Source organism: Xiphophorus couchianus, chromosome 12 (genome assembly GCF_001444195.1).
Source record: "Xiphophorus couchianus chromosome 12, X_couchianus-1.0, whole genome shotgun sequence".
Classification (NCBI taxonomy): Eukaryota; Metazoa; Chordata; class Actinopteri; order Cyprinodontiformes; family Poeciliidae; genus Xiphophorus; species Xiphophorus couchianus.
Window position 1 is genome coordinate 11,988,766 of NC_040239.1, and position 13,190 is coordinate 12,001,955.

At 39.1% G+C, this 13,190-nt stretch overlaps 1 protein-coding gene across 2 annotated transcripts in view; it reads left to right on the forward strand.

The window, feature by feature from the left end:
• dock8 (dedicator of cytokinesis 8) overlaps positions 1–13,190 on the forward strand; it is a 63,235-nt gene that overhangs the window by 29,182 nt on the left and 20,863 nt on the right. For both annotated transcript variants that reach the window (XM_028033453.1, XM_028033454.1), the window contains 24 exons: positions 534–683; positions 897–977; positions 1,140–1,305; positions 2,028–2,164; positions 2,426–2,519; positions 2,840–3,002; positions 3,585–3,702; positions 3,803–3,873; positions 4,320–4,464; positions 4,568–4,669; positions 5,015–5,110; positions 5,253–5,487; positions 5,633–5,797; positions 5,892–6,070; positions 6,853–6,945; positions 7,442–7,537; positions 8,369–8,518; positions 8,800–8,913; positions 9,036–9,191; positions 9,464–9,597; positions 10,400–10,563; positions 10,916–11,067; positions 12,624–12,806; positions 13,008–13,134. In XM_028033453.1, coding sequence (XP_027889254.1) covers positions 534–683; positions 897–977; positions 1,140–1,305; positions 2,028–2,164; positions 2,426–2,519; positions 2,840–3,002; positions 3,585–3,702; positions 3,803–3,873; positions 4,320–4,464; positions 4,568–4,669; positions 5,015–5,110; positions 5,253–5,487; positions 5,633–5,797; positions 5,892–6,070; positions 6,853–6,945; positions 7,442–7,537; positions 8,369–8,518; positions 8,800–8,913; positions 9,036–9,191; positions 9,464–9,597; positions 10,400–10,563; positions 10,916–11,067; positions 12,624–12,806; positions 13,008–13,134 — 3,271 coding nt within the window. The remainder of the gene's footprint in view (positions 1–533; positions 684–896; positions 978–1,139; positions 1,306–2,027; positions 2,165–2,425; positions 2,520–2,839; positions 3,003–3,584; positions 3,703–3,802; positions 3,874–4,319; positions 4,465–4,567; positions 4,670–5,014; positions 5,111–5,252; positions 5,488–5,632; positions 5,798–5,891; positions 6,071–6,852; positions 6,946–7,441; positions 7,538–8,368; positions 8,519–8,799; positions 8,914–9,035; positions 9,192–9,463; positions 9,598–10,399; positions 10,564–10,915; positions 11,068–12,623; positions 12,807–13,007; positions 13,135–13,190) is intronic.

The following is a 13,190-nucleotide window of genomic DNA, read 5'->3' on the forward strand; positions in this document are numbered from 1 at the left end:
AAGATAGGCACCAGCTCTGTGGGTGATCCTGCATATAAAAATGGATGGATGTCTTGCAAGAAGGCATATTTGCCATGAAGAAGAAAAAAACAAACATTTGCAGTAAAACCAGTCAATATGTTATGAGGTGTTTTGTGATAGATAAACTAGATTAGACAAAAAGACTTTGGCAAAATACTTATCTAAGCATGCAACCCGATCAAAGTTAGTCTTGATGATTTCCAGCTACCAAAACACGGCAGATTTGCTTTGTTTGAGTGTGTGCTGCTCTGGTCAGTGCAGCAGAGGTATGTGCAGTATTATGGACAGAGGTTAAAAGCCCTGCAGTAAATAGGATCACATGACACGCAGCAGGTTTGGTCAGATCAGAACATTTTCTTTCTGCCTGCAGGCTGTAATAAAAAAGGGAGATGAGAAATTGCTGAGTGCTGAGTCAGCAATGCTTTTTGATCAATTTATTGAGACTGCTGCTTGTCTAATATACTACTCTTCTCTTTAAAAAAAATCTATGTTTCTTTCATTTTATCATCCAGATATCAGAGAACTTCTACTGTGATCTCAACTCAGAGCAGTTTAGAAACTTCTTGAAACCTCACACTCCACATGTGGATCACTCCACCCTGGCTAGATCTGCCATCTTCTCTGTCACTTACCCGTCCCCTGATATATACCTGGTCATCAAGGTAAGAATAAAAACCGATGTCCTATGACAATCATGTGGAAAACAGCAGAGGTTCCTGGTTTTAAAGAAACCCCATAGTTGAAATCTAAAATATACTGCGCACCCTGTAATTCAGTGCATTGTGAACCTTTCCCAGCAAGATATAGATTTTTTAGAGGGGCTTAAATGTTGCAAGCTTCTCTGATTACTTGTGTACTTCCTGTCTGTGTTTCAGATTGAGAAGGTCCTCCAGCAAGGAGAGATTAGTGACTGTGCTGACCCCTATTTAACAATGCGGGAGAGTGACTCTACAAAGGTAAAGTAGCAGAGCAATCTGTTTGTTGTGTCACCAGACTCACTTCACAGAAATAAGCTGGCCTGTTTCTTTCTTCCCCTGGTAAAACCAATGATTCTTGTGGGTTTGTTATTTAACTCTAAAATGAAAGTAAAGATTTGTGGCTTTCTTTCTTTATTTCAGAACAGAGACAAACTTGAGAAACTGAAGAGCCAGGCAGAGGCTTTCTGCCAGAGGCTGGGCCGCTATCGCATGCCTTTTGCTTGGGCAACAGTTAACATCATGGAGGTCATCTCTCAAACGGCTGCCTCAGACCGCGATGTCACAGATTCCGACAGCCTAAAAGGAGGTGTGTACGAGTTTGTCCACAGAAGAACCTGCTCCTGCTTAGAGTAATTTTCTGCATGTGGTTTTTCATCATATTTTGGAGCTTTACCAGAAGATCCAGATTATGTTTTATTCTAAATGAGTACAAACTAATCTTGGGCACAACTTCTTAATGCGTCCTTCACAGTATATTTACATATTTCACGTAAGAAACACATTTTTCAAATGAGAATTTTAAATGAGCATAGATGTCCTGTCAAATCCTTCCTATCGACAGTATCAGTATATTGCTGAAATAAAAAAGCAGGAGAATGGACTAGAGGGAAGAAATGTCAGACCAAAAAGATTTCTGAAAGTTGTGTCTTAAAAAAAGATAAAAAAACAAAACAGCGAAGACCAGCACAGGAACTGGTGAGATGTGGGAATTAGTGCAAAGCCAAGATGGAAAGGGAATGGCAGTGATCTTCTAACAAAAGTAATTGTCTATAAAACTGTCTAGGGCTTTAGACCCTTTTCGAAATTAGTATGTCTGGATATTCATAAGTGATATCATAATTTCTCAACAAGTCATCTCCCGCATGTCAACTTTTCAGCTAATTGCAGTCACTTGTTCTCTGGCAATATTGTAAAGTGTTTCCACATATTGTAAAAAAAAAAATAGTTTCTTTCAAAAATCTGTCTTAATGCATTCATTATTCACTGAGTTTATATTTATTCAATCTTTATTTTTTTTCTTTCCTGAAGGTAAATCCAGCAGCATGGACCGGAAAACGCAGCTCCCCAGGAGGAACTCAGAGCGTTTCACTAGCATCGAAGAAGCTTGTTACAACGTTCACACTTTCAAACCTGCAACTATCACTATCACTACGATTTTCAAACAGGTTAGGCAACCAAACACAGAAATCAAGCTTTGTTTCCTTTTAAAGCTAAACTCAGCAAGATAAATGTCGCAAAGACGAGGACGTGTACCAGCTTGTCCCTGCGGCCTATTATGAAAAGAAAAATACATATAAATGCATAAAGCTCTTTTAACGTTTCTGTTTTGTAGTTGCACCTTTTGTATATTAATTAATTTTAGACCTTTTCACTTTTGCCATTTATGTAAATTTGTAAAACTAACATTGTGTGTGTTTATGTTTCAGGAAGGGGATCGTCTTAGTGATGAGGATTTGTTGAAATTCTTAGCTGATATTAAGAAATCCTCAACTCCACAAAGAAGGATCAAGACAATACCAGGTTTTTTCCTCATTGCGTTTAACTATTTGATCTGTTTACTGAATCTCATGCAGCAGCTTTTCTTTTTTCACAGAGTAAAGAGGAATAATGCAGCTAACAGTTCTCCAATTTAATGCCAGTCACACTGGCATCAAACTGATTAAAAAGTTTTTTTTCTAAAATAGAGGTATTGATCTGATATCATTCATGGCCAGAAAGTGCATTTCACTGAAGGAGTGTTTTTTTCCCCTCTCCCTTTCTAATTATTGGGTGTCTGTTTCTTGGCTAATGCAGTATTTAATGTGCCGTATAAGCAAACTGTAAATGATCATGTCTTCCAGGTTGCATTAAATTGGACATGTCTCCCATCCACGACACGCCGCAGGCCTGCTTGTCCACCGAACTCATCCCACTCATACCCGTGGCTGAGAAAAACATCCGTCCCGTCAAAGAGGTGTTGGAGTTTCCCTCCAGTGAAGTATATGTCCCTCACAACATTTACAGGTGTGTTTGGCGTCTGTTAAAATAGAAAGCATTTAACATAATTGTATACAACAAATTTTGTCGGAAGTACAACAAAATTCAAAGGCTACATCAAAGTGCTGTTTGGCTCTGTATCTGCTAAAAGTAAAAGAATAAAAAAGTGCTGTTTTGTTAACATGCTTTGCTGTGCTGAGGCAGTGAAGACTCTAATTGCATTTTAGAGAAGAGAGACTGCAGCCCATGATCTTTTGCTCTTTCTTGATTGCTGTCTCTTCCAAGGCACAATAGGTTAGGACGATCTCTATGGAGGACCGACAGAAGGTTATCAGCAGCTTCTGGTCGATGTTTTCCTTCTTGCGCAATCTCAGGAAGTGCAAATATTGCATTGCCTTCTTAATAACAGCCGTGGTGTTAGCCAACCATGAGAGGCCAGGAGAGATTTTCATCAACTTACCACCAGATAGCTAAGATATATTTGCTACAGGAGCGCCATCTAGTGATTTTTTTTTTGTAATTGCTTTCTTTCACTCGCATATTTCTTTGGATTCTTTTCTTATGTTATAACCAGGAGGTCTCATCCTCATTTTCTCTGTTTCTCTGTAGGAACCTGCTCTTTGTCTACCCTCAGAGACTGAACTTTGTCAACAGGCTCACATCAGCAAGAAATATCACCATCAAAATCCAGTTTATGAGTGGAGAGGACCCCAGTTGTGTTCTGCCTGTGAGTGTAACGGTTTAAAATCATTAAACACGTTGAAAGTTGACATATTGTGAAATGCATTCATGTTTTTATTCCTTTTTATGTTCCTTTTTATTTTTAGGTTATTTTTGGGAAATCCAGCAGTCCCGAGTTGTTACAAGAAGTTTACACGCCTGTTACATACCATAACAAGCAAGTACATGTTATTGCATATAACCCTGATTCCTTAAATGTCAGGCTTTGCTGTGATATGTAAAAAATATACATGCAAGTATGAATGAATAAATAAATAAATTATTAAAACTTAAAATTTGGGAGATTTGCTACTGTAGTTCATCAGCATGTATGTTTTGAAATATTTAGTCCATAAAGCATATTTATTTCTCAGTTGTTTATTTTGTAACATCTTCCCCTTTTAGTAATCCTCTGCTTCTATTTTTTCATTGTTTTATAATATTCTTTTCAAAGGACTTCAGTCTCCGTCCTCACTTCTCCCCTCACTTCGCCCTACTTTCTTTTAATACTTCTACTTTGATAAATCTTTTTATCATGTAAGTATTTGTGGATTTCATGTCTCTTACCCTGCATTCTCATCTTCTTTTCTTTTGTGCTTTCTCTTGTTTTATTGTCTTTCTCAGGTCTCCAGACTTCTATGAAGAGGTGAAGCTTTCCCTTCCAGCCCGCCTGACGGAGAGGCATCACTTGCTGTTCACTTTCTACCACATCAGTTGCCAACAGAAACAGAACCAGAGCGGCAACTGCGAGACCCTCATTGGATACTCTGTGAGATTTAGCTTTTCTCTGATAACACTCCTCGCTTCAGTCTTGAAGTCTTCAGTCTTCAACTTTGCTGATCTAATGAATCTGGTGTTTGCCTTTGGTGCAGTGGTTGCCCATCCTGAGCTGCGACCGGCTGCAGACTGGACAGTTTTGTCTGCCCATCGTGCTGGACCGACTTCCTGTCAACTACTCGCTACACACTCCAGAGGTACACACAGTTAAATATGTGAACTGCAAATGTAGTCATACCACTTGAACTTTTTCACATGTTGTCATGTCGCAGCCACAATCTTGGTGGAATTTATTATGATAAAGCTGGCAAAAATGCATCATTTCAGGCACTAGCACATTTACTTTTGAGTTTATTGACTTTCAACAAGTCAATAAACTTGAGTTAAATTGATATTTAACTTGATGGAGTTAAATATCAATTTAAAGGTGTTTCTAATAAAAAAAAACTTTGGTGGATATAATGCATATCTATTTAAAAATTGCACATTAAGAATGTTTTTGCAGACTGAAATAAAAAAAATTTCTGCCGTGTTCCTTGTAGAAACTTCCACCCCAGGTCCCTCCGGTCAAGTGGATGGAGAGCCACAAAGGGCTTTTCAACCTTGAGGTCCAAACTGTATCGTCTGTTCACCCTCAAGTAAATACAAATTTCAAAGTTTTACTTGTTTCACAGACCAGATAGATCATCTTCAATTACAACCTGTTTTTGCTTTCTAATATGCCTTTCTGCATTCTTTTATTGTGACTTCTCTGAAACAATCATCCCTTTACTGCACCAGGACAATCACTTGGAGCGTTTCTTCACCCTGTGTCATGCGCTGGAAGGTGGAACTACATTCCCTGTGCGGATCAAGGACGAGAAGATTCCCGAGAACAAACTGGAGCACGAGCTGAAGCTCAGCATCATATCTCTGTCCTCCTCTAATTTAGAGCCTCTGGTGCTCTTCCTCCACCGGATACTGGATAAACTTTTCACCCTCATCATGCAGCCCATGGTCATAGCTGGCCAAACTGGTGAGATGCCACTTAAAATAAGATGTTTCTCATATTTTTGTCATAGTATAACAAAATTGTTTTATCTTTTTACTTATATTTTCTGATTTTAAATTTCTAACCATATCTATGTGCATATTTGTGCACATGTCCCCCTTTTTTTTAGCCAATCTGGCCCAAATAGCCTTTGAGTCGGTGGTGTCTATTGTCAACAGCCTTCATAACAGCCAGGAACTATTCAGGGACCAGCTGGGAAGAAATATCCTCTTAGCAACCTACCTTTACTGGGTCTTTCGTCTTCCTGATCCCCCCCGAGACACACAGAATGCCGGTAATGTCCTCATCATTTCAGTCACTGAAGTGTATTTACTGCCAAAATCTCCAGATTTTTTATTTGTATGTTTTTTTTGGGACCTTGCCCTCAGGTCCAGCAGGTTCAGCTCCATCATCAGACAGCCGTTACATGACCATAGGTCCGGCTACGGCCGCCAGAGTCGGCAGCATGCTCCTCCAGTCCCGGATCCGCAGCAGCAGCAACCCCGACATTCCTGCTCAGCAAGCTTCTGATGAAGATGCAGAGATCAAAGACATTCTCTCTGCAAAGGTAATGATTAATTTGACCAAACCAGATGGATTTTGAAGAGATCTATCTCAGTTTTCACTGAATGTATATCTTTTACCTGATTGTTAGACAGATATAAAGAATCACAGAGTATGGCTTGTACAGTTTAGATGAGATGTTTACATATGTCATAAAAAGACCCTTGAACTTTTTTCCTCACTTTTTAATAGTCATACGAAACTCTTCCTGTTTTTGTCAGATGGGATTAACAAAAGTATTCAATTTGCTAAGTATTTCGTTTGTGGAAAAGTGACGTCTTGCATGCTGGGTGAATTACAGTACATGTCAGTACTGTGGATAATGACACTGTCCTGCATTAGCTTTAGCCAGCATCTTCACAAGGTCTGTTGCTTTTGCGTCTCTTAGACACAGAACCCATTCAGTGTCTAAGAGATCAGACACAGAATGGTCAGACTTAATACAGATGAATGTTGCATTTTCTGGAAAGGATGAACCGAGCTTGTGGGGGTCCACCGTTATCTTCATGTTATCTTTGCTGATTTCCTTAAGGGTTTTCTATGATGTCACACAAAGAAAATGGATGTTTACAGCCTTACACTCAAATTGTGGCATAAATATTCTTGGTAATCTCTGACCTGATTTAATGTGAAACAGTTGGAGGAAAGAAAATCTTATGCATGTTTGACAAAGTGTATGTAAATATCTGGTTCTGTCTGTAAACACCCCAACTTTTCAGTTTATACAGAATTTACTCTTCAGCCTGAAAACATCAATCATAGTTTGATGGAACATTTTGCCTGCAGGGCCTCAACTACCCGGGCAGCCGCGTATCCACCTATGTGGAAACCAGCAACTATCCGAACTCTGCAGGAAGCACAAGGCCCTCCAACAGAAAGGTACCGACTAGAAAGAACAGAAAGGCTGCAAAGCATAAAATCTAGTGTGATATACATGTTCATTTCTTATACGGTTGGTTTATTTAGAGAATTAGCAGAAGAGAGAATTGTTTTTGGGGACAATAGAATAAGGATAGGATACTATACAGAGAGTTCAAACAGCAGCTACTGGTCATCTGAGGACTCATTTCTTCTTCTTGCAATACGTTACTATTATCAACAATTATGTGGTAGTTAAAATATGACTGCATTCTTTGTGTTGGACAAGAGGACTTGACTCTTTTAGGAAATAACAGATTTAAGTTATACTCTGTACACATACAGAGGAAATGTATGGAAAACCAAAACGAACACCTACAGTCTGGAAAATTCACCATCCAGTATCCTCTGTTAGCCACAAGGTGGGAGTGTAACGTTGAGGACATTGTGGTTGGTCAGAGTTCAGTGAAACTGTAGATGCACTATTTTTCACTACATTTTATTTTCTCTATTACAGCAATTTCACGAGGAGCTGGCTCTGCAGATGGTTGTCAGCACTGGCGTCTGCAGAGAAAACGCTTACAAATATGCCTGGTTCTTCTTTGAACTATTGGTCAGTGTCAAATTTTTAATATTTTTTACAACTCCATGTTTGAATTTAACTTACAAGGCAAAAAAGTTAAATAAACATATGACTTTACATATTGGTAATAATTAGGGTTAAAAAATCAAAAGGATTCAAATAAAACATTGACGTTACTGTTGATACCAACAGTTGCCGTTTTTACGGTTTTAGGATTGCACAGCCTGGGAGGGGGGACATGGAGCAAAGGAAAAAGGAAAGGAAAAATCTTTTGTGTAGAAAAGAGTTTTGTATTGCTCATACAGATGCCCAATAAATTCTAATGGCAAAGACAAGAAAATATTCCTGTACACTAGTAACATTGAAATTGGTGTATGACTTGCAGCTTAAAATTCAGAAATAAACGAATTTTCTGTTGTGACTACACATGCTATAAAAGTCAGCGTATAGGTGAAACCACAAATATGCACTATAGTTTATTACAGGTATTGTTAAAATCTGTATATTATTTAATATCATATTTATATTATAGCACGTATAATTGTACATACTATAATATGAATAGGACGACATTTTTGGTGGGTTTGCCTCTGATAACAGGAGAGTTTAAAGCCTCTTCTTTATAAAATGGCTTCAGTGTTTATTTTTCATCAAAATTAAGGTGTTTCTACTCCGCTAAAAATGGGAAACTAAAATAAGACAATTCTAACGTTTAACGATATGCATCTTAATATCTCCATGGCATCAACCAATTTCCGTATACTGACTGTGTGGTTGCTGCATGTGTTTGGCTTTTTTTTTCTGTCCATGTTTTCCTGATGTGTGATTCCTGTTTGTTTCCTGTGTGGCTTGTGTAAACAGGTGAAAAGCATGGCTCAGCATGTGTCTCAGCTAGACAGGTACACTGTCCCCCGAAGGAGCCGCTTCTCTGACAGATTCAAAGATGACGTCACCACCATCGTCTCTGTGGTCACAGCAGAGATTTGCACAATCCTTGTCAAACAACAAAAGGTGACAAAATATAAAGACATTTATCAGCTGAGCTAACTGAAGCAGATTCCCTCAACTCGAGTCCCAAAGCTGTTTAATAGAGGATCCCCTCCACACCTTCTGATCTCTTGAGTTGGGCTGTTTGAGTGTTCATCTTCTCTGTGTCCTCTAAACAACAGGGAGCTGCAAGTGCTAATTAAATTTGTCTCTGTGGTAACAAAAGCTTGGCTTGCTCAGCTAGATGCTTGTCGAGATCCGGTCAGTGGAGCTTACTGATTGCTGTTTGTTGACTGTTGTTTCAGGAGGTAGAGCAAGCAGAGAAAATCAACATCAGTCTGGCCTTCTTCCTCTACGACCTGCTGTCCCTCATGGACCGAGGGTTTGTTTTCCAGCTTGTGAGAAACTACTGCAACCAGGTGAAGCCGCTATCAGACTCAAGCAGAAGCATCATTTTAGATTTAATATATACAATTTTGTATAAAATAACATGCCTTGAAGGTAATATTGACCATTTCTCTTCTTTTTTTTTCACTTGTAGATGTCCGCTAAGAGTGTTTCAATGCCAACTTTGATCAGCATGCGCCTGGAGTTCCTGCGAATCCTCTGCAGCCATGAGCACTACCTCAACCTGAACCTCTTTTTCAGCAGCCCGGCTTCTGCGCCCGCCTCTCCCTGTCCATCTATTTCTTCACAGGTGTGCCCACTAGAGTGGAAGATTTCGAATTTGTATCTAAGGCCATCAAATTTAATGCAATTTTAAAGCAAAGCACGTGTTCTGCATAGCACATCATGGCTGTAAATGCAAAGTAACAAAGCTGTAGACTACTTTATTCTGGAAATATCATAACGAGGAATGTAGAGACAATATCTGATCATTCAGTTAACATGTTTTCAAAAATTGTAGCTACTCCTGGCTTCTGACTGTTTCCCTCTCATTTCATTGTTTTTTTTTTTTTTTCCATTCAGAGTTCTGGCTCCTACCAGGAACAGCAGAGGATCTTGGCGTTGTTTGATCTGTCTCAGGAATTCAAGCAACAGCATTACCTCACCGGTCTGCTCTTAACAGAACTTAGCGCGGCACTTGACATGGAGTCAGAAGGGTAGGGAGGAACTCTGTCAAATTGTTTCCAATTGTTTTTTTGCTACTTTCAGATTTTTTTATTTAAGAGCTGCATTCTGAATCTTCATCAAATGAGGAAATGTTTCACTTTTTGTCACAGTAAAACAAAAAAACCCTGGATTTTAAATGATTGTCCAGTGCTGGGTAGTGCATACTAACGACCAAATGAAATATAAACCTTTTTGCCTATAACTCGATGTGGCAGAAAAACTAACATAGGAAACTCCTTAAATTCCCAGGACGAAACATGGTGGTGGCATCATTATGGTGTGGGAATTCTTGGAGAAAAGTTACTAGATGTTGCAAAACGCTTCCAGCAGGACAGTGATCCTAAATACAAACAGAGCTACAGTAGAATGATTTAGTTGATGCATATTGTATTGAGTGGCCCAGTTAAAGTCAAGACTTCAATTTAGTAGAGAATTTGTGGATAAACTTGAGAATGAGTGTTTACTCTTTTCTCTTCTGGCTGAGCTTGAGCTCTTTTTGTAAAAAATAATTCTGAAAAAATTTCCACTGACTAGTTGTGTAAATCTGGTTCAGATGCACCCCAAATTACTTTTAGCCATAATTGTTGCAAAAGATAATTTTACCAGAATGCTGATAACAAAAGCATACCACACTTTTCAGATTTTTGTCTGCAAAAAGTTGTAAACTGTCACTATCTTTCGAAATTATTACACTACTTTGTGAAGGTCTATCATAAAATATGCTTTTTATGTTTGTAAGGAATGTGAGGAAATGTAAAAAACACAGACTGACCTTTTTTTCTCTGCTTGCAGGGGAAAGGTTCAAAGAAAGGCTATCAATGCAATTTACAGCTTGCTGTGTTCCCATGATCTGGATGATCGCTGTGTTAAAACTGATGTCAGGGCCAAGGTTTCTGCTCTCTACCTCCCCCTGGTGGGGATTATTATAGAGTCGACCAACTACCTGGATTTCACAGGTATGTGGAAAAGTATCATATCATGGATTGATGACAGTTTTTTTCAGTATTTGGGATAAAAGACAAGAAAACATTCCAAGTGTTGGTGATGAAGATACTGTGGAACCTCCCATTAATGAGGTTTAAAAAGGTGGAAGGTTCATGCCTTTAATCCTCAATTAGCCACAATGAAATAACTTTATTTTTCTAAATACCCGTGCTCATCCATCTTTCTTCACCCTGACATAAATGTGTTAATGCCGGACTCCATTGTCTGTCTTACGTCTACTTAAGACATGGCAGTGCTGAACTTACAGCTGTAACTCCTCTCTGCTTCACTTGAATAAGTCTGGCTCCTGTTTGTCTCATTCAGTTTGTGACACACGCGCCAGCAAGAACAAGACCGGTGAATCCGAGGATGACCTTGAAAATGTGCCGCCTATCAATCAGTCTGTTGCCATGGCGATTGCTGGGAATCCCTTCAACACATTGGGGCGTAACGTTCTTATCTCCATGGCATCCCTGGTAAAGTTTATGCTCCTAATTGGAATGACAATTGTAGAGTTTTAAATGGGTTTAAAAACTTTTGTCTGGTTTTGTATTGTGAGTGTTTTGCTTCCCAACAGGTGAGCTGGGCAGATGCTGATTGATTAGCTGTCAGAGCCACACATGGACTTCATCCATCCTGCAAAAAAAAAAAAAATAAAATAAAAAATCACTCATTCACATAAACACGCACATCTGTGGAAGATGGTTTATGGCCAGGCATTGCCGATATAAGTGAACAGGGCCATCCTCCTTGACAAACACATCCATCAAGCTGTGGCTGCAACAACAACAGCACAGGCACCAAAACTGAGCACCGCCATTCTCTTCCACTCCAGAACATGAATCAGTTCCCTCCGTATGTTGTTACGAGAAAGGCTGTTGTGGAAAGAGCGGTTTTCACTTGAATGAGCCCATGGCCTGGTAGTTGTCAGAAACCGGAGGAGCAGCAGCCAGAGCGCTGGTTCCTCATATTCAGGCAGCTTGCCTTCAAACAGAATATTCATGAATCATTTAGTCACTGCAGGAGAATTGGTAATGTAGATATTCAAATAAACAGTGACACGTTTTTGCTTACATGCGACGGTGTTCTGTGTCGGTTCTGGAGAGGATTGGCTCAGTTCAACTCTGGACAAAAAGAGACTTGAGTAACCGGGTTGTAGGTGGGACACATAGGGCAGTGGGAGCTTAATGGCTACATTTATCAAAACTGCCACACAATGAAGCAGCAGTAGTCATCCACAGCAGTGATTCATCATCACACGAATGAAGCTAAATTAATCTGCAGGAGATTAAAGGCCTGTTGAGATGGGGAGGAACCATACTTCTCTGACGCCAGAGTGAAAGAGCTGACCAATCACTTCACAATGGGGTTTAAAGAAGCTTGTGAATGATATACTATTAGATACACTTATTGATGTACCTCAGGTTGACCCTTTAGAAAGAGGAGTGTGGCATGATTTTGAGTTGGGTTATCTATAAAAGGGATGCCCAAAGATGCATGCATAGACTTGTATCTCATAAAGCACCGAAATGGGGATTAGAACCAGAATAAATGGGAGTGGTACTTAAAAATATTTCAGATGATAATACATAAATATTGTCTTGAATTCAATTCATTAAGCATTTTAAGAAATGTTATCTATAGGTTTTGTAAATACTTAAATGCTACAGAAATTAGCATGATATAACATTTTTACATGTGTATAAAGTGGTTTCCTTGCAGATCTGAAATGAAAGAGACAAAAGTTTTGTACCTAAAATACGTAGGTACATAATGGTCTTATGAATTGACAAAGGTATGATTTCACCCAGAGGCTAACCAGACGCTTTATCCACCGTGTTTGTTTTGAAAGTGCAGCTCAGACAGAACCAACCAATGACCCAAGCTGAACTCAGTTTATGCACACACGTGCTGCTGCAGACTCCAACCTGGGGGCTCTTCAGACATATAAATACGTTATAAATCAAACTTATGTCTTCCTTTATTTTGTAAAGAATATAATTTATATCTGTCTGTCTTCATGTGTTCCCAGCAAGGTAAATCTGTTGCCACCCTGGCTGCAGACACCAGTCGCCACCTGCTAGTTTGTTTCCTCTGGGTGATGAAGAATGCTGATAGAAACCTTATCCAGCGCTGGACTGTGGATATGCCTCCTTCACAACTCAATAAACTGCTGGAGCTCCTCACTATATGTGTATCTTGCTTTGAGTACAGGGTCAGTTATGGGCCTTTTTGTTTCTTAATAGCGCAGACGGAACAATTTTTCTTAACTTTTATTTAAAAACAAAAAAAATAATAATTCTAGTTGTATTTTTTGAATTTCTTGTCTGCATTTATATATTTTTATTACAAAATATTCAAATGGTATGAGTTGTGCTTTCAAACTGGTGATTTTGTTTTTAATGTGCTTCTGCAGGGTAAGCAGAGCAGTGATAAAGTGAGCACACAGGCTTTACAGAAATCTCAGCAGGCCAAGCTGCAGCTAGAAGAAGCCCTGCTGAGAGGAATGGGAGCACGTGGAGAAATGATGAAACGGGTTGGAGGTAACACTTTTGTTGTTGTGTTTTTTTAAAAAAAAGTATTTTAAGGAATACAACAT